General features: G+C 40.4%; 1 protein-coding gene across 1 annotated transcript; it reads left to right on the top strand.

Annotated features, from left to right (window-relative positions):
* The first annotated feature begins 13,435 nt into the window (after positions 1 to 13,435).
* Positions 13,436 to 15,657, top strand: adrb2a (adrenoceptor beta 2, surface a). The gene is made up of 2 exons (XM_080466302.1): positions 13,436 to 13,621; positions 13,869 to 15,657. Exons 1-2 carry the CDS (start codon positions 13,586 to 13,588, stop codon positions 15,123 to 15,125), a joined length of 1,293 nt encoding a protein of 430 aa, XP_080322428.1. The 5' UTR covers positions 13,436 to 13,585; the 3' UTR covers positions 15,126 to 15,657.
* Positions 15,658 to 20,970: the final 5,313 nt, after the last annotated feature.

The following is a 20,970-nucleotide window of genomic DNA, read 5'->3' as shown; positions in this document are numbered from 1 at the left end:
GACTTTGGCACAGCTAACCAGTCAATAGGCTGCACGGCCTTTATCGTGTATAAACTCGGCCACAAACTGGGAGAGTACCGTCAGTCTCACACTTTGTTGCCAGTGTTAACTTCTGCTCACCCTCTGCACAGCAAAGTGGACCGCCTGGTCATGTGACTTTGTCCTGTCAATAGCTGGATTTGAATATGCATTACAAACATTGATCTTGCATCCCACTGAAAAACTGAGCAGTATATGAGGCAAAATTAGTTTCCCGGAAAAAAGTGACATCCATGATTGATACGCGTGTATATGTATTGATATTCTCGGTTGCTGTCTGCAGCCGTGGACACGATTTAATCAAAGGCTCATTTACAGTATTACTCTGCAATAATCCGCTCATGCACTAATCATGTGCGCACCATCTTAGAAATATTACGTGAAGATAAATTCTGTGGCACTGGTAATGCTTAAGCTTGAACTAGATTACTGTGATTGGCAGTTGTGGGTTGTTTACTGGCTGTCAGATACAAAGAAATTGCCAGCAAGTATATAAATATAGTTATAATAAAGTACTCTTATTGAATGTGTGACCTCCTCACATACCCCAAGGCTCAAGGTATAAATGAATCTCAATTCAATTTCTAAGATCCTCAAAAATCATTACTCGTAATATTATTGTACAGCGTACAACATCGCATAATGTGGCATCACAAAAATATTTATAAAGAGGTACAGCTGCATACATTTCCAAACAGAAATATAAAATCACATTTTCTACATTACAAAAGTGTTTCTGTTTCTATTTTGTCACATCACTGAGAAACACAAGAATATTGGTATGCACACACACACACACACACACACACACTTCTCGATAGTTTCTCGACACAAATTACTCAAAGAGAGCTCCAGAAAACCAATCTGGCATCGCACTACTGTCTAAATCCATCAATAGCAGGCCACAGGCCAACGTTCACAAATCTCATGTGAACTGTTTATGTGCACTAATTTCACCAAAGGGAATTAACGTGCAGTCCAAGTTATGCCACATTCTTTGTGAAAGGATATTGTGCCAGTAAATGTTTGAACCTTCAAAAAAACTTTGCCGGACTTGATCACAAAATTTGCTCTTAAATAAACAGAAATTTATAGATCTGATTTTGCACTGGTACATGTACATCACCTGCAGTGAAGCAAACAAACCTTTTGCTTTTTAATGTCATGAACCACAGACATGTTTTCTTTCTTTTTTTTCATTCTATCTAACGGCCAGGCAGTAGCTCACAGGCAGAAGTGTTTGACAATATAAAAGAAGAAGTGGAAACACTGTTGGTGCACATAATTAATTAGACAGTACAACCTCAGAGGATATACAGTAGTTCTCTTATAGTTATTAACTTAACTCAAGTAAAAGCGCCTTGTTCATCATATACAATACATCAATTATAGAATTCCCCAGCTTGGTGATGGCTGTACACAGTTTAATTATCTTTCAGGCTCGGGGAGGTTTGTGCTGGGCTTTCATTATCACAGACAGACCGCTCTTCTCCGGTGAAATGCCAACCCGTTGAGTTGAGTACATTCAACGAGAAAATCAAGAGAAATGTTGAATGTTCAGCAAACTCTGACTGGAAGAATAACAAGTTATGAAGGAAGACATTCAAGAGTGCGTGTATGTCTGCAGGTCAGCCTAACATGAAATTCTTGCCAATTTTACGTGTTCACGTGTTTATCAGATTATGTGTCAGCGCTCAGATAGATTTTAAAAGATCTGTTTTTCAAAGGCAAGAGGCGGCTCATTATACAGTTAAAGTATTCTGCTGTCCGTAAAAAACACCACCAAGAAAGAAAAAAATATACATGTTCCTCATATGTATGTTGAACTGCATGACTTCCATTATATTTTGGATCAATATTTCCAGTACATTGGCCCTGAACATAACTTTAATTGGGCGACATTGCAAATTTTATACATATTTGCTGTTGTTTGTTCTTTATTCACTCTTTTTTTGAGAGTAGTGACGTCTCATGTATCGGCGGGTTGATTAGCCCCTAATTTCTTTCAAAACACCATTCATGCAAAGTCACGTGGTGAATTAAATAGATACTAGATAACAGAGATACTCACAAAGCGTGCACAAAGTCCCAACAGTGGGGAGCAACTCCATGTACCATTTCGCATCATAAACAGTGTGACACTAACTCTTCTGAACCTGTATTTGCTTATATAGTGCAATTCTGCTCAGTTCTGTGGTTAATCTGATTACTTAAGGCCCCTAAACAACCACAGTTATGGACAACAGAAGAGGAAGTAGCACTAATGTTGTTACTGTGAAGAAATCGCAGTTGAAGGCGGCTTTATAAACAGAGATATAAACAGAGAGATGAGGCTAAACACATGCCAGTGCAATGGTTAAAAAAACCCCAATGAATAAATTGGTGCTCTGAATCAAAATGCTTGAAGAAGCAAATGACATGGCAATACATGAAATACTGGGGGAACGTCAGACGTTGGGAAACGCACTGCGAAAGCAAACCATGAATGCAGAACTAACACACTCGTCAGACTGCGTTTGTGACTGCTCGTGTTCGTACATTTTGTTTCAAGCAGACGGTCTCTGTAGGTTTTCCATCTTCAGCCGAATCCATTTGCATGATTTTCTGGTGTGTTTTCCAACTGTTGTTCCATTACAAATGGTGCTTCACTGCAGCAGTAAAACACCGGAAAAGAGAAATACTTCCTTGTCATATGGCTAAACTGGAAAGGGAAAATAACATATGCATGCTCGACGATTTACACAGTAAAGCGTACAAGTCACACCATAAACATCAATCCAATAACATTCAAGTAATTGGAGAACAGACTTTCACCCTTCAGAATGGAAAAACAATACATACAGATGTCTTTCTTCCCGCCTTACTCAGTGTGTATAATCTACATGGACTCACGTTAGCACACGATTCTTTGATGTATTAGCAAACAATGCCTCGGGGTAGTAAATATTATATGCGCAGTCTTTTGTTTCTTTATATTGGAAGAATTACATTATCTGTTCTTTTATGCAACGGCTGAAAATCTGATTAGTAAATTCAATTCAGATGGTGGATTTTCTCTTATGTGTCGGCGGTCCACACGCTGAGACGGGCCGATCCAGAGCAGCTGCGTTCACATGTGCAAAGCAGCCACAACCAGAGTTGAATTAATCTGATTAGACGATGTAGGATGAGAGCAGCTGGGCGGCAACAGTGGCTCAGTGTTTTAACACCTCAAAGCAGGAAGAGTCTGGATTCAAACCTGCGGTCTGCGTCTCTCTGGCACTCCGGATTCCTCCCGCAGTTTCAAAGACACACACGTTAGGTCAACTGGCTCCACTTTAAGTAACTTGTGAGTGTGTGTGTGTGTGTGTGTGTGTGTGCATGGCTGTCAGTCTGTCTGGAGGCCCGGCTCCTGTCCTCTGCGGGCCTCGGGGATAAGCAGGTGTGATAGATTAACAGAATGGGGCAAAACAGGTAATTCCCAAACCGATCTATTCAAATGTGTCTTTCATCTTGTGCATAAATGTCGCATTCCATGGCTTATGTAAGAATATAACAAATGTCCAAAGGCCAATGATTCACAAAGAATACTTTGTCAGTTTGATCAATGACTTAATTACTGTCATTATATATTTATTTTATTGAAGAATTTCCTATTTAATTCAATTAATGTCCAATTTGTAATGTATTTCATGCATCTTTTGACACATTCATCTTCATTTGAATGAATTTAGTGTAGTACCTGTCCTCTGTGGCCAATTTCACACTTCACTGTGAAGCATTGCAAAAGAAAAACTAGCGCAAAAAAATAAAAATCTACATTCAAATGCTTCTAGAAGATTGCAATAAAATGTATGTAATGTGTGCAACATCTTATTTTTCTCTGTTTTATTACTACGTTGGGCAGGAAAATCCCCAACTCTCTTCATGAGCCCGTGAATCCAAAACTACAAAAAAGTTTACAGGCACATTCAAAAAATTTTTTTTCATGCATTGCTTCGATGCAGTTTCCATCTGGTCTTTGTGTTAGAGCAAAAATGTACTTCCACCACGCTGTAATTGTTTCCAGATAGGTTGAACACAGCAATAAAAAAAAGAAAAAAAAAAAGAGGCCTACTGTGTTTTAAACACATCACATTTTAAAAATGCAGGCAAAGATAACTCAGTTTGATAACCAAATATCTTCATGGCCAATAGGCATTTCTGGTGCATAGCTCTCAGGTTTTTTCAGTTTTTCAGCTTCAGAATGTTTTGAGCTTCATTTTTGTTATCCCACACCTCAAAATTACCCAGATTTACTTTAGCTTATGACCGCGATTACGACTTGGCATCAGATGGCCTTTAATTGTCGCACGGTTAAAGCGAATATAAAAAAAAAAGCTAAATAGCGCTATTCATCTGTGTACAGCGATAAAGTGTTCACATCAACGTTAGATGTATATAGCTTGTACTTGCCAGAAACATCAGCACATTTTAATGTTGTTGTTTCTGCTCTAATTTTAATGCTGTTGCAGGAAAAAGAAAAAAAAAAGAACTAGTCTGTTAAACTTTTTTCAACAGGGAACATCATGAACCAATGATGGCTAAAACATATTCCAAGACATTTGATTCCAGTTAACCTGAATTTGTTTTGCGATGCCTCGTACTTGGACAAACGAGGTGGAAACACATCGTATGCAGTATTACATTATTAAAGTTGCTGTGAGGTCTACAAAAGGTACCTATGAAACCAAAACAAATCCAACACAAGTCCAAACCAGTCTAAAAGAGATTAGACCACCTGTAAAAAGCAGAATTGTAGCAACCAATAACGTAGCAACCATTTTAAAAGTGATAAATCTCATAATGTAATAAGAAAAGAGTAAAATCACATTTTATCATTGAGACAGAGTGGTGCATATGTATGTATTCTGTATTTATGTATGGCAGACACAGCACTGTGTCCGTCGAGCCGAGTGCTGAAAGGGATTGATCCTGATTGAGATTATGGTCCTGATCGCTTCAATCTCAAATGACACACTGAACGAGCTCCAGTCCAACATGAGCTGTTTCATTTTCTGTCAAACACACATAAACAAGATGTGTATTACTGCCAGTCGCTCATGCACATTTTCCTTTTCTGAACCTGAGATATCTGAAGTAAGAATGCCTTGCAGCCCCATCCAGTGTAACGTCTCCGGGACAATAATTTTGACATGTATAGAAGATATTCAACCTTGAACAAAGCACAGACTGAAAATCTTACAAATATTCTAAAATAACTGGATTGAGAGACGCTTCTGCTCTTCACTACATCATAATGTTACAACCAAAACAGTTTTTTCTTTTTTTAACATACTGCACATTTTTATCACTTCAACAGCCTCAAAGGACTTTGCCCGATCCATCACATTCACACATTCACACATGAATGGTGGCCGCTGCCCCGCAGAGTGCTAACCCACCGTTATTAAGAAGCCAGGGTTCACCGTCTTTCCCAAGGACACTTTTACTGACATTTTCTCAGAACACATTATGTGGATTTAATTTGGTCTGTCAGTATGCTCCAGTGTTAATAATTACAGGAAATAAAAGAATGGCATGGTAGGAATGGTTGATGATGGCATCTTAGTTCATTAGCCAACAAGAAATGTCACTCCTCGGGCATGTGTGGGTGATTGCTGGAGTCCAACAGATGGACGGTATGTTCCAACGGAGTGATTAATTAGTGACAGATCTTTGTGCTTGTGTTATATCATTCAATTATTTGGATTTTCCACACTGCCAAAAGGATGGGAAAAAAATGCTAATTTTCATTAATACTATCTATAACACATGAAGATACCACCACAGCTGGCGTTTTCCATCTGCCCTTGTGTCACAGTAAAGCCATCTTGAGTACTTCCATCGTGTGGCTTCAGCAGGGAGAAATCTCGGACACCGTGGCTATTTTTACAAGTTGGACACTGTCCAAATTTACAGTGTGAAACAAAGCCAGAGATACTGTACCATATCACAAGGCTTTCTCACTTGGCCTGGAAGAGGTCAAAAGTTTACTGTTTTCTCCAGTTAATGAGTGCAACGAAGGTTTGGACGTGGGGAAGAATAGGCAGGGAGCAGTCCGAGGATGGAGCTGCTTCCTTAAGCGGCAAAGGGAAATAAACTTGCCAGCCGTCTGTTTATTTGAACAATTATTCATTGTGGACGCCAGAAAAGCGAAAGACTAATTCCATGGGTTGAGCCTGACTTTATCCAGTGGTCTCTGTGTTGTACATCTTGCAGGTTGCGATAAAGGACTTTCAAAAGAGTGATGATCTCTGCTAATGAAAAGATGCAAATGGAGGCTCACATAAGAAATCCAAATGAGAACGATGAAGAAAAACAGTGGGAATGTTGCAGAAGGCTGCGGTACGAGCCCTTAAACTTTGCTCTGGCTAAAGGAGAATAGAGCGTGCCTCCATATTTCAGTTCTATGAATACTAATTCACATCAAAATTCACATGGATAGTTAATATTGTTTTCAGCCTCAACCTCTTATGGGGACAGCTTTTCCATTCAGTTTGTTGGGGAAACAAAATTGTTGCTGTTCATTTATTTATATGTCTATTTACTTTCATAACTCAAATGCCACCAAAGCCTCAGAGTATAAGAAGTTTTAGTGTTCCACTTGTGGGATAAAAGAGGATTAGGATTGAGTTCCTTTATATTGATGGTCAAGTCAAGAATGTATTGAGATCTGAATGTGTCATCAAACAAAACCACTTCTGGGAAAAACACATTTTAGAGCAGCATCGGTACTGTAAAGCAACAATTTTCTTTTGAAGAAATGCATGTTTTCTTGTTTTTTTTTTGTTTTTTTATCTCTGAGAGTGTATTCATGAGCAACCTTTCACTTTTACTTCCTGAAAACAAATGTCTGGTCTTTCTACTCTCCCACATTCTTACTGAAGCGGTAAAAGCTGATAAATACAAGTGTGATCAACTCCTATACATAATGGTTGAATGCAAAACACGCTGTGCTTTGAAATACAATTAATAGTGTTTCATATGAAGTGCAGTCAGGTTATTGCCTGTATTTGTCTACACAGAAAATAATGTGGTTTTTAACGGATGATGCACATTTAATCTTGATCTGTGTCATTGCTAAAGATTATGCTGCTGCATCCACCGGAACAGATTATTACAATAACAAGTTACACAGTGTGTGAACACATGTCCTCTCCCAGTCGGAAGGTTGAAGGTGTGCTTTTCTTTTCTAAAGTTTATTTTTAAAAATAGAATTCTATCTACTTGAGTGATAAAGGTTAATACTTGTGTCAACTCTGCTGATTTCTATTATATATTAATGATGTTACAATTACTGCAGCTTTCTTGTGCTTGTTACTTTTGTTCATGACAACAGTTGGTGTTGCTGTCACTCTGTCCTGCTCCTGCTTTAGTGTTGGAGCTTTTTTGTTAACATTTAAAACCTCCTGTTTATTGGAGCGGTGCTCACTCAGACCTCCTGACAGCAACATGCAAGAAGTAGAATCTTCTCAGAAACTGTATCAGTTTCTTAAAAACCAGCGGTGAAGTTTATGTTTAATGGCCTTGCTTGTAGAACAGCTCAGACCAGGCAAACCTGACTCCTCAGTTCTGCAGCAGAGAATAGGTCTGAGGTAGGGGTATTCATACGATTACAATCTGCCCTCTCACTACTAGTTGCCCCGAAGGCCCCTCAGGCAACATTTTATCAACTGGACCATAATGAAGTCACTGCACACTGTGCTTTGTTGATTATTTCCACAGAATATTGCCATATTATAATTTATTTTATGATTATAATTATGCACTTAGTCGTTGCCACTTTTCTGTTGATTTTGTTTCACGTCCGCTTTGTTTAACATGCCTTCTTCCATGAAACAACATAGGAAAAGACAATAGAGATAAAACTAACATATCATTCAAACACAACTTTGTTTTAGTTTATTGTTATGTGAGTATAGTGACGACTAATCACGTGTGACAATTACAGCCTTTTTTTCTTTTTCAAATCATCTATGTTCCAAAAAATGTTTTCTTTTGCTTGAAAAATATGAGCAATTTCAGTGTTCAACCAAAAATGACACGCCTACTTGGTGTAAGATATAGTATGTGTGGTGTGAGATAAGAAATTGCTGCCATTATATACGGATTGGCAACCATGCCATATTTATAGTTTCAAAAGCAGTTGCTCAATGCGGAATGCGAATGAAAGTGTACTTGCCCAGTGACAGACTTGCAACCTGTACATTGTGTATCCTTCCTTCACACTTTGTCAGCTGAGATCAGCTTCAGCACCCCACAACCCTGAGTTTGACAAAAGCATGGAGAAGATGGATGGGTGGTTCAGTCTACTAGTGAAGTAGCTTTTAATCACTATGAAGGGGAAAGATTTAATCCCACCCTGGGATGATAAATAATTAAATGGCAGGTGGGGTATATACAACCCAACCCAACCCCCTCGTTGGACGGCACCTTATCCATGACCGATGAAAAGAGTCGAGAAAAGGTTCAACCACAATTAAGTCCTCAACACAAACATTGCAATCGTTTCCAAAACTTAATTGCTTATAAAGGTCGAAGGGGTTGAAGGCAGACGATAATAAAAAAAACCCACAAGGGCAGCAATGCAAGACCTTTCTTCTTATACAGTGGAACTAATAATTCTCTTCAGCCTTGCTGTGCTTAATTTACACTTCTAATCTTACGGCATGATTCCTGTCATCCAAGAGGACGCACCGGTAACCCAATAGGTCATTTGATATTTCCCAGCAGTCAGCCTTTAACCTGCTGTTGCTCTGTGAACGCCCAGATCAATAAGACAGACACAAAAAAGTGACTCCCATGAGACCGACTATTTCTCTGGCAAACAGTCCAAGGATGACTCTGTCTTCTGTCAGTGTACACTGTGGTGTACACTCCACCTTGGCAGGGATCTTATTTTCACTAGCATCAGTCTCCCATGCAGGGAAGTGTTTCTTAATTTATCTGTCCTCCTTGGAAAAGTCAAAATGATTGAATGAAACTGAACCGTCATACATTCACAAGGTCTCCAACAGTGCAATTCGTTCGGCATGCACACTAAAGCGAAGACAATATCCTGTAATATACAGACTTTGTTACATTGATCAGACCCCCATGAGGACATTTTTATTTATCTTTCGGATATGCTGGGCTCTTTCTAGAAGGCACAGGCCAAACCTTGTTGAATAGCACATTAAAATGTTTTTACAACCTCTTCCTCCGTCTGAACTTTATCAGAGCCAAACCGGGTGAACAATGACTTGTACACGCAGTCAGTAGCTGCTTAGTCCATATATGGTCTGCCCCATTCAAAATATACAAAATAGTTTTGTCTTGGTGTTTTCTGTTTATCTGAACCAAATGTAATGCTGGCTTGGACACTTTCCACTCGCAACAGGAGCACTCTATGGAAGTGCATGGAATTTGCATGGAAGTGCAAACAGTGTTGAACTTCTGGGTTTGATGGCCGCACCCCCAGTTGTTGTTGGGTGGAACTCGACCGCAGATCCCCGGGGGCCTTTACCACAGAACCAATTAGTGGTTGGTGCTTTGGAATTAATCCCAAGGGGAATGTCTTTGTTCCATTGAATTACGTAGGGGCATGATTGACCTGGACAATAATTCTTGGAATCTGACATAGATTGAAAGGATTAAATGTCACAGAACAGTCTGAGAATTTTTTTTTTCTTCTACGTGATCGCAACTATGCAGAAAATCTGTTTCCATTTTTAAATTACTTTCTGTCGAGTAGTCCTCAGGAAAATACAATTACAGAGATCAATTTAAATCAGATAAGTATAGTATCAGCTGTCTCCTTTAATTTGTATTATTTTCAGTGAGTTACATATAATAGCAGTCAACTAATTTGCATTCAAGAGAACAAGCAAATGTGAGAATTAAGTTTCTATCCTTTCCTCCTATATTCATGAAATCGTTTCCCAGAGGCACAATGTCTCCAGGTATTGTTCCTCACAGATTACAGGGAAAATGTAGTGGAAGGAGGTGGGAGAGGCTGCTCGGGTCATCGGGTCAACATCACAACTTTCTATGAAGAACAAAAAAAAGTCCAAAAGGAGCCGGGCAAGGAGGGGAGATAGATTTATTGCAACAGTGTTTGACTAAACAGAGCAAAAATCAGTGTGTGTTGACAGTATCTGAGACCGTTTAAAAAAAAAAAGGGTTCTCCAAATGTGAAAACGGCAATGCCTGGGATGGACAGGATACAGGAAGACAGATGTCACAGACTGAGGAAACTAGTAATGATTAATTGAACGTACAGACATGCACTTTCCAAAACAGGACACTGAACAGAAATTATACGTTTGAATAACTCTTGTCAAATACTTTTCTGAAAAAAAAAAAGAGTAAATCAAACTGAAAAGGAGCTTGTGTAGTAGCTCCGATGTATTCCAAGAGGCAAGGCAAGGCAAATTTATTTATAGCACACCATTCAAACACAAGGCAATTCAGAGTGCTTTACAAAGAAATTAAAGTAATACAGAATAAGAGAAATACATTAAAGCTCTAGAAGAAATGAGTGAAATGCATTCAAACAAATAATGAAGACAAGTATAATAAATAAGGTAAGAGATTTATTAAGATAGGTTTATTAAGTAAGTAAAATCTATTTAGCACAAGAGCACAAAATACAGGAGTTTATGGCTTGAAGCCAACACTCCCGGACAACACGGAATGTATTCATCATATGAAACACAATAAAGTATATGTTACGACCAAAGTGCTATTTTTTGTAAGATTCTTTTTTATGAAAAACAAACACATGCCAAATTTTCTTCAGATGGCAGCAACAGGACAACAAAGACAGCATTCAAGGTCTGTGGAAATGAATATGCCCACAATGCAACTGTAAGCACTGTAAGATGCTGATAACCTACTGATGATATACTGATTTAGCAGCAGTGAAGCTGAAAATGCTGGGTTTGTCCTGTGTGTTGCATAAGAGATAAGACCAAGAAGTTCTCTTAAAATCACATGAGTACATGCAATTGAGTCATTCATGTTCTAGGGTTAGTTCATGACATTACTTAAATTTTTTTCCCGATTGATGCTCGAGGGTAGGTTAATGAATAAAAATAGAAAAGGCTTGGGGTAGCTCTTAGCAGTATATTGCTATTTCAGAGCAATATAGTGTAGAATGCAGCTTTTGAGCTTACTTGGACACAAGTGGCAATTTCAGCAAAAGAGTACAGGTCAAAAGGTGACCATGAATATTTATGTTCACAGAAACCTGCCAATAGACGTTGTCATTGAACAATGTGTTAAACAACACGAAAGGTCACCTAAATCAATAGAAATCCTCCTGTAAGTATCATAAATACCTATAGCACATTTCATGGTAATCTCTCCGATACTTTAAAATTGTACCCACAGTCATGGAGAGGTGGTATTTGACTGGGTGTCAGACGACATTATCGCAAGAGGCCCAAAAGGTTAAAAAACGTGAAAGCACAGAATGTCATGAGGAGAAATCTGTAACGTCTGTATCAATATCGACTTGTGAGATCACATGGATTTACCGGTTGGTTCTGTTCTTGTGTCACAAGTCATATGGACTTTGCAAGAGCTCATTGTAGTGAACATGGCAGAGGTGCGGTGCCTGTGGCGTCTGCACTCGTTGAAGGTCACTGCTCAGGAAACCATCATCACTTCCCTCGGTGAGCTTAGCACAGATCTGCACACACAAGCGCTCCTGCAAGCACCCACAGCGGACCGAAATCCACCTGCCTGAAGGGCCTGTTTCTAATCCATTGGCCATCATAATGAATGTGTTATTCAGAAAGCCTGATTTGACCTGCCTCTGTGCTTTATTCCACTGAAACAGCCGTGACGTGGAGTTAAAATAAGAAAGCGGCAAGAGAATGATTACACAATGAGGCATGGATGAAATTGTGCTCATCCTCTGATGCATCAAAGTCTGAAAGAACATTGATTGTTTTTGTACGACAGTATGAATGTAACAGGGACTAAAATAAACTATTTTTAAAGAAATGATAAACAACATATCTACAACAAATGCATTTGGCGTTCACTTCCTTGTGCAAATTATAAAATATGCAATATGCATTTTTACAGCATCTCAAAATTGAGAGTGAGAATATCCCATTTTGCTTAGGTTGCCTTTTTATTGTGTAGAGTTTGCGTGTTGCCCATGTGCATGTGTGTTTTCTACAGATACTGCTGTCTAAATTCATGCATCATGAGGCTAATCGGTGTCTCTAAATGAGCAGATGTGATTGTGAGTGTGTGACTCTTTTGTCACTATGTATTTGGCCTGAGATGGACTCCTGACCTGGTCAGAGTGCACCCTGCTTTCACTCATAGTCAGCTGGGATCAGCCCTATGGCTCTTTGTTGGATGAAGCTGTATCGATGATGAGCGGACGGACAAACACAATGCGAAGCATTTAGACGGGAGAAGTCCTCATGACGAGCAGGGGCGGAGGCAGAAACCACAGAAACACAAACATCTCACAATGGTTTATTTGTTTGTTTCGCTTTTTCTGCCTTCGTCACCTTTCTGTGAATTGACCGTGGTTCTTCCTCAGAGTTTCAGCTCATTTATCACTGATTAAGTGGATTGTGTGCAATAGGTTGGACTATAATTCACAAAAATACACAAACTTTGACGACTGTAAAAGCATAAAACAAGTAAGGCCTTTTCAATGTTTGCAGCTTGGAAGGCAATTGTGCTGAGTTCACCCTGTTTGAGTATGATATTTAACTTTAATACACCACCATATCCTTCTTTCTTGTGCATAAACTCTTCCTTTATTTAACTATTATGTATTGAAACTAGTATACACATTTGTGAAATTGAAAGTATCTACAGTGACTCAGGCACTCTTTTTTTTTTTTTAGCGTCCACTCCGCAAACTTTTTTTTTATCATTTTTATGGAAAGCAAGTAAAACTTTATCACGCCTACCCTCCAAGGCTTTGTCAGGACAAAAACGGAGTGATAAGAGTCAAACCTCACAATGAGTTATAGCTCACACACCATGCTGGTTTAACTTGTCAGCTGGATAAATGCAGAATACGTCACCTGTTTGTAATGGGATCCAGAGTAACAGGTAGGAGCTGTAAATAGTTCCTTCTCCCTGCCTGAACCAGACCAGTTGGTGGATTGGTTTGAGCTCACGTCTAATGGAATAAACTGTAAATGAGCAGAATTGTAAAACGCTAAAAAGTAGAACTGACTGAGAAGACTCTCCTATGCAGCGTCTCTGCAGCCCTGCAGCAGTGACTGCAGGGACAGTGTGTTCAAACTCTGGAGAGCTCTCTGCACCCTGCGCAGGCGGGCCGTCTGATTGGCTGAAGGCCGGCCGTGATGTCATCACTGCTTCTATAAGGGCTCTGACAAATAGCCTGGGAGACACATTAGGAGAAACACAGCTCAACTGAGGGGCTGAGTGAATGAGACACACAGAGATCCAGAGAAACACAAAGTAGAGAAAAGGACATGTGATACTCAATACTTTGTGGGGATCATCTCAAGACGGATTTTATTTTATTTTTTAACTTTGAATGGGAGGCAGGAAAAAGGAGAACTACCTGTTGGAGGTTTGTACTTTCATTCTTTTGAAATACGGCTGGCTTGGTGTACATGAAATGCTTGTTGGAGTATATTGAATGCAATTGGTGAGTTTTGTGAGGTTGTTGATGTGAATGTTTTAGTTATCCTTTTTGTCATTGCATGTTTTAACTGCACTTCTTTTTTCAAAATACTTAAAAAAAGAATTTAAGACAGTTTCTCCTTTTAAGTTTTGTTAATCATTTCTGTTTGTGTGTCGACATGTGTTCTTTTCAGATGGGAAGTACAACCCCCCCTACGTTCCTCAATGTGAGTGCAGAGATAATCAACTCGTCATCCCACCCTTCTCAGAATGAGGAGGGCTACAGCGAGGTGACAATGATCCTGCTGGGCATGATCATGTCCTTACTGGTCCTCTGCATCGTGTTTGGAAACATCCTGGTCATAACGGCGATTGCTCGATTTCAGCGTCTCCAAAACGTCACCAACTGCTTCATCACGTCCCTGGCCTGTGCCGACCTGGTCATGGGTCTCATTGTGGTTCCCTTTGGTGCCTGTTACATAATCTTCAAGACGTGGCACTTTGGTAGCTTCTGGTGCGAGTTCTGGACTGCGACGGATGTCCTCTGTGTGACGGCAAGTATTGAGACACTGTGTGTCATAGCTATTGACCGTTACTTGGCCATCACCTCTCCGTTTCGCTACCAGTCCATGCTGACCAAGTGCAAAGCTCGCATTGTCGTGGTACTGGTGTGGGTGATTGCTGCCTTGATATCTTTCCTGCCCATCCACATGAAGTGGTGGATATCTGACGATAAAGAAGCTATAGAGTGCATCGAGAACAGTAACTGCTGCGAGTTTTACACCAACATGGCCTACGCCATCACCTCCTCTATCATCTCCTTCTACATCCCTTTGATTATTATGGTTTTTGTCTATAGCCGTGTATTCCAGGAGGCCAAGCGCCAACTGAAGAAGATCGACCAAAGCGTTGGACGTTTTCACAATAGCGACAACAGTAACTTAAAAACTCTGGAAGCCAACAACGGGCGTGGCCAAAAAAAGGCAAAGTTTTGCTTGCGGGAACACAAAGCTCTCAAGACATTGGGTATCATCATGGGCATCTTCACTCTGTGCTGGCTGCCCTTCTTCCTGCTCAATGTTGTGGTGGCTATATGGAAGGTGGAGGGAATCGACCTCACCTTCCGGATACTCAACTGGATAGGATATGCAAATTCTGCCTTCAACCCGCTCATTTACTGCCGAAGTCCTGAATTCAGGTATGCCTTCAAGGAAATCCTCTGCATGAAGAGGTACCGTCTCAGCAACTCAGGACCGGTGAACGGATATATCTACAGCAGGCACAGCTGGCAGAGTGAGCAGCAAGGGAGGAGCAAAGGCAGCATAGAAGATAGCGATGCCAACGAGGGGTGTCCGAGGAAGGGGGCCGGGGTCTGTGCTGTTGAGGACAGAGCAGTGGACCCGAATGGGAACTGCCGCAAAAGCCTGTCGACCACCACGACTGCCCTGTAAACTTGGAGCGAGGAGATCAAGATGTGTTTACGTTGCTTTCATAAACTCTTTTTTTTCCAATTGACTGATGAAGGTAAGGCCAGTTAAAGTCACTGGCAACAGTCTCTGGAGACTGCTTTAAAGAAACTTTAATATGCTTATCAGGGGAAAGTACTTTTTCCTCTTCAAACACAGTGGCTAAAACACACCAGACAGTATGCTTTTACTTTTGTTAGATTTGATCACAATGGTGTTATATCTACCTCATTATACTGTATGTTTTCAACATCTGTGTCTTACATGACTGTCTTTCACATTAACTGTCACCAGAGTAAAACTAGGGCAGCATCTCAGCTGTGTATTTAGTCTACTAAATGGTCTGTGGATTATATAATTATCTAGTGTCCACTGCCTTTGTAGGCATGCTGTTCATCTCCTGATTCTTGGAGTATAGTGTTTTTTTTTAGTGCTGTCAAAAATATCGCGTTAATTTAATTAATTGATTTGAAACATTTTATTAGAAAAAAATTACGTAATTAAAGCAGTTTTGTTTACTTATGTTTTTGCTTTTTTTTTTTTTACTCCCTTACCGGAGCAGCTACTTGTGCAAGCGTCTCTGGGCGCAGCACCGCAACTCCAGAGCAGCACAATACTGAGTGGATTAATATTAAGAAAGTTTCCATTTAAAAAGTTACCTGACGGCTGATTGAGAAAGTGAAAGTTATTAGCTTTACTTTGAAAAGCCGAATTTAACGACCACAGAAGTAATTCTGCAGCAAAACAGCAGGTTGCCATGTTGGCTGACCAGTAGCCACCAAACTGTTAAATATGGAGGAAATACAGGCAGGTAAAATATTAATTTCTCCCCTTTCTCTCTTTCCCTGACTCTCCTGTATACTGTGTGTGTGTGTGTGTGTGTGTGTGTGTGTGTGTGTGTGTGTGTGTGTGTGTGTGTGCGTGCGTGCGCGCGCAGTCTCTTTCTTGCTCTCTCTCGCTCTCTCTCAATGCGTGCCACTTTCTCTCTCTCTCTGTCTCTCATGTGTGGATATTACAGTATATTACTGCCACGTTGATCATGTGATAACTTTGTTTCTAGAAATATTCAAATTCTCAAAGTGGTGGCCCTGCACTCTATCAAAACCCAGACTTATGTTAGATGTTTATTAATTAATGTATGTATGTTTTTATTATTTTGCTAATCTTGGAGAGAAACAGTTTCACGCAAAGCGAAAAGTCTTTGAATTTGAATATAGTCTAAAATAGTGTGTGTCGAGTTGACATTAATTCTGTGGTTTTCCCTGAATAAATTGCAAGCTTCAGTCTTCAGTAGAAAAACAATGCAATTAATTACAGAAAACTGCGCAATTAATTACTTAATTTTTTTTTTCATTGATTGGCAGCACTAGTTTTTTGTTTTTTTGTTTGTTTGTTTTTGAATTTCAAAAGTAAATGTTGGAGATTGGCACGAATAGCGAGTTATTTTCATCAGTGAAGGTGCAGGGAGTGGAGCAGTGGGAAACATTTTTGGTGCTTCATTTGAAATAATGCATTCCAAATCAGCCAAGATTATAGTCTGGCATTTTCCAGTTTGTGTTTCCTTGATTTTCTGGGGCTGACAAGCAACAGGTGTGAGAAAAACCTGCCTTTTTCTTTTACTTTCTCACACGCGCACTGCTCAGCAATGCGGTGGGGCCCCTCTCCCGTCTCAAACGTTTTACAGGCCTTAGAATTTCTGTTGAGAGCAGATAACAGCGGAGATACGAACGATTCACAGTAATCATCGTCTGTGGTGCAAGCTGAGAAATGCTCGGGGCCATCCTCATGTGAGGGAACTTGCATGTCTGTGTACAAATCGAATTTTTCTATCTTTCATCTGTTAAAATGTTTCATTGATTGTTGACCTTTAAAGCTGTGATATGCATTATTTCCTGTGCACTTTTATTTTTTTTATTTTTTTTAAATTTGGTGCATCCCAAACCAATTACATTCTGCAGAACCACTGATTCTGGGACATTCTACAGTCACTACACAAGTGTAAGGAAACCTATTAGTCCTTTTGATTTGCCCCTCTACGGGACACTAGGTCCCTTTGTTGCACAAGCCCTATTTGTTTATTAAATTCTGTGGTTGCTGTGTTTGAGCATGTCCAGTGTTTACTGAAACCCAAGAAGCTGTTTCCTTAGCCATGGCACCAGGGTACAAACCACACATAATAATAATAAACAGTGCATCAAAATAGCCAAGTGATAACAAAGTTCCAGGACCCAGACGTGCTGCTGGTGGCAGCTACGCTGGTCAATAAACAGAGATAAGGAAAACAGCCCTTAGTTCTGGATGGTGCATTGTCACAACTCCCTGACGTTTCCCAGAGTCTCATCTGTGTACATGGATGTCTGTGTCTCAGCAGGGAAAACCTGTCCCAGCACTTCCAGCTGTTACAGTCCATCTCACTCAGATGGTTCTTGATGTGCAGCCTTGAGCGGAGGAAACACTCCAACCAGCTGGGCCCAGCCCACAATATAAATACACCCGAGCTGTTAATGGGAAATTAAAATCTTTCAACTTGTAGGGTGTGTGTGATGAGACCCAGACAACCGGAAACACGTCCTTCTTCTCCTTTTTCTTTTCTTTTTTTTTTATACCAATTGCGACGCATGCTGAGCATGTAGGACTCTGATTGGTGAATTCCTCCAGTTTGCCTACACTTCAAGAGTGTAGAGAGCGAGAGGAACCGAATGTGGTGAGAGATGTGACCTCTTGCTTGCCCCTGTCAGTTTGGCAGGTTCGCTCTGATCAAAGTGACAGCACGCTAAATGTAGCTCCTGGAGACCGGAAGGGTTGGGGGGGTGTTGGGGGACCAGAGATCCGCTGTCAGTCTAAATCGGTGTGAGTGACCTGTGTTTTGGTGCATGTTGCACTGCCTTTGCGTGGAAGGGAGGTCAGCTGACATCGTCTAAACTGTGAACTTTGTTCCCTCAGTGGAATCTCCACGTACTGCGTGGCTCCATTCAGTTGTCACAGACCATAGGAACAGACGTAAACATGGTGTCATCATACGTCACAGTTTGCCATGTGAAAAACAAGCTTTCCACGATGTTGTTCTTGTTGTGTTTTTCTTTTTTCTTTTTTTCCTTTTAAGGATTTACAGCAAAGTAAATGCAGGGGGTTGAATGTCATAATATTTTCCAGTAATTATTTTTTTCCCCTCGTTTCATCATTTTCACTGTACAGTACATGCAAAGCACAAAACAAATCAAGTTTTTGATATGTTGTATTTATTCACTCACAATTACCTGAAGCATTGGCACTTAATTTATGAGCCTGTTGGTTGAAAAACACCCAAAACAAACAAAAACAAAAACAATGCCTGTCTTTAAAACGTGTTGTTTTTCAATGCACTGTCCAAGTGATTGTTTGCATGTCTACTTTGTATGTGTGGTGACGTGTTGGTGGACTTTTGTGCCATTTCCTTTTCAAAGTGATCGGTTTTTAGCCCGGGTGGAGGAGGTTATGAACCGTACGTGCACACTGCTCCCTCCTGGCAGTGGCTTATCCTTACACCTCGGCTGTCTCGAGGAGAGTTATTGAGGGGTTACTGTTTCATCGATACGGCTGTATAATGAGGAATGCAGCTCATGCCTTCACCTCCCTAGTGCTGGAGGACACATCACTGTTATGTGCAATGGGTCTTGAATGATTAGCCGAAACACTATGACATTCCACGCACAGCTGATGGATTGAAACCATACACGGTGCTTACTGATGCACACAATGAACATTCAGTTCTCGCACGTAGTGCTGAAGCTGATTCTACTCGATTTATCCATGGGTGTGGTAACACTCACGCAGCTACAACAAAACTCTCTTTAAAAGTAGATTCCAGGTGACTCATGAGTCTTAGAGCAGTGGGTTCTAAAATGTGGGGTCGGAGTCTCTTGGGGGCCATCAGAGGGCAGATCTGTTGATTATTTTATTGGATAACTCATTGCAAGTCTACTGGATCAAAACTGATAGAATAAGCCTTTGTAACTTGTGGATCAAGCTCTGAATGAGATCCTCCCACACTTTGAAAGCCCCAGTCTCAGAGGATTATCAACTATGTGGTGTGCATATAATGACACGTGTAAAAGGATGCATTGTGCGATGTGGATGGCTGCAATTTAACACCATCGAAGCGTCGGTGGACTCATCCTAATGCTGCGCTCACTGATCCCACTAGTGCCAAATGAACTTCGCCTGAATGAACTTATGATTTTGAATATGGTCATATTCCTAACTTAAAAATAGCACTGTACGGCACTTTTGTGAAACATTCGTAGATCTTTTAAAAAAGCATTTAGTTCACGAGCTAGAAACACTTTTGCCTCTTCATCTGTGCCAAATCTGAGAAACAAATGTGAGCTAATGTGAATTTTCTAGGAAATTCAAATTTTGCTTTATAACACGTAAGCCTGTCATATGTGAACTTTTCCTTTTTTTTTCTTTCTGTTTTTTTGTGGTCTGAGTGGAAAAAAAAAAAAATCATTCAGCATAAATGTTTACTAAATGTTCACAAGCTATTTTCGCACAAGTTATTGAAGGTAATGAAGCCTGTTGCAACATGTGGTGTCCTGTGGTATTTATTTAATAAATGAAAAAAAGAAAGTGTACTTGATGTAAGATTTGTATTGGAATAAATTATGTACGTGTCACGTGTAATGTTCTCATTGATGTCTTCTTTGTGGTGAAAGTAAGGAATAGAGTCCAACTCCTTAACTCAAAGAAACTGGAAAATACTGTTGTCATTGGATGATTGAATGGGATGATATGGTGAACGGGGAGGAGATCAAAATACTCCCCTTTTAAATGCTACATGTCTGACTAATGCTTTGTAGATTATACAGGGCCCCCAATTCTTCTCCAGACATCCAAAAGGGGGAGGACAGTCGAGATATAGAGCCATAAAAGTGTCTTGGTATGTGGCCAGTGTAAAGCGTTTTTCATGTGTCTATCCATCAAAACAATGTCTTCATCTTTTTATATGAAGTTTACAAACATTGACGGTTGTCACACAAATTCAGATGCATGGAAAAAGCAATGTGAAGCCCATGTTGGGTTTACACATTTAATGCTAAAGACGCACTGTTGAACTGTTGTTAGTGTGATTTACATGTTGCACGTATGGTCATTCTCCACCGAGGAGGCACTGTTGCTAATTTAGACTTTGTGACTCGCCGGTGAGACTTATTATGCTGTCGTACCTCCTACAGTACAAACCCAGAGAGAACTTGTGAGTCTGCAGGTTACGACCTCTGTCCACAAAGGCCATATTACGGGGTATTTCCCTGCTGCGTGGGTGGTCTGGGATTACATGTCTGAGTATAGCCTAACCTTTGGAACGCTGCTTCTGAGGTGGGATAATCAGGCAAAAACACCCTGTCGACTGCAAAGGCAAAAAAAATAAGAAAATTATCGAATCGCTATATAAAAAATGTGATTTGTCTCACAATACTTTGCAGGTGTTGGTTTGATCACAAGTTAATAATAATGTTGAGACAGTCACAAGAAGGTGCAGTCTTCTTCAATACTGCTTTATCCAGCTCAATGTCACAGGATCATGGATCAAAGGGTGAAGGCGGAGTGCCAAGTACATGCAAACGCCCTGACGCCCTACGTAGTTCCACTGGGGGTTATATCTGCGTTTGTGAGGAGCAGATGCTTCAACAGACCTGCTGCAAATGGATGAGTCTTCAGGCTTCAGCAGTGAAAAAGTGTTGGTTTGAGTCAGGTGTGCAGGAGAAGGAGGCATCTGAACCATGTCTGGCTGCTGGCTTCTCAGAGGCAGCGTTGGGAAACGGTGCACTATGTGAAGACACAATGTCCAGGC

Source organism: Lipophrys pholis (assembly GCF_963383615.2).
Source record: "Lipophrys pholis genome assembly, chromosome: 6".
Lineage (NCBI taxonomy): Eukaryota > Metazoa > Chordata > Actinopteri > Blenniiformes > Blenniidae > Lipophrys > Lipophrys pholis.
This window is presented reverse-complemented; position numbering and strand designations above follow the sequence as displayed.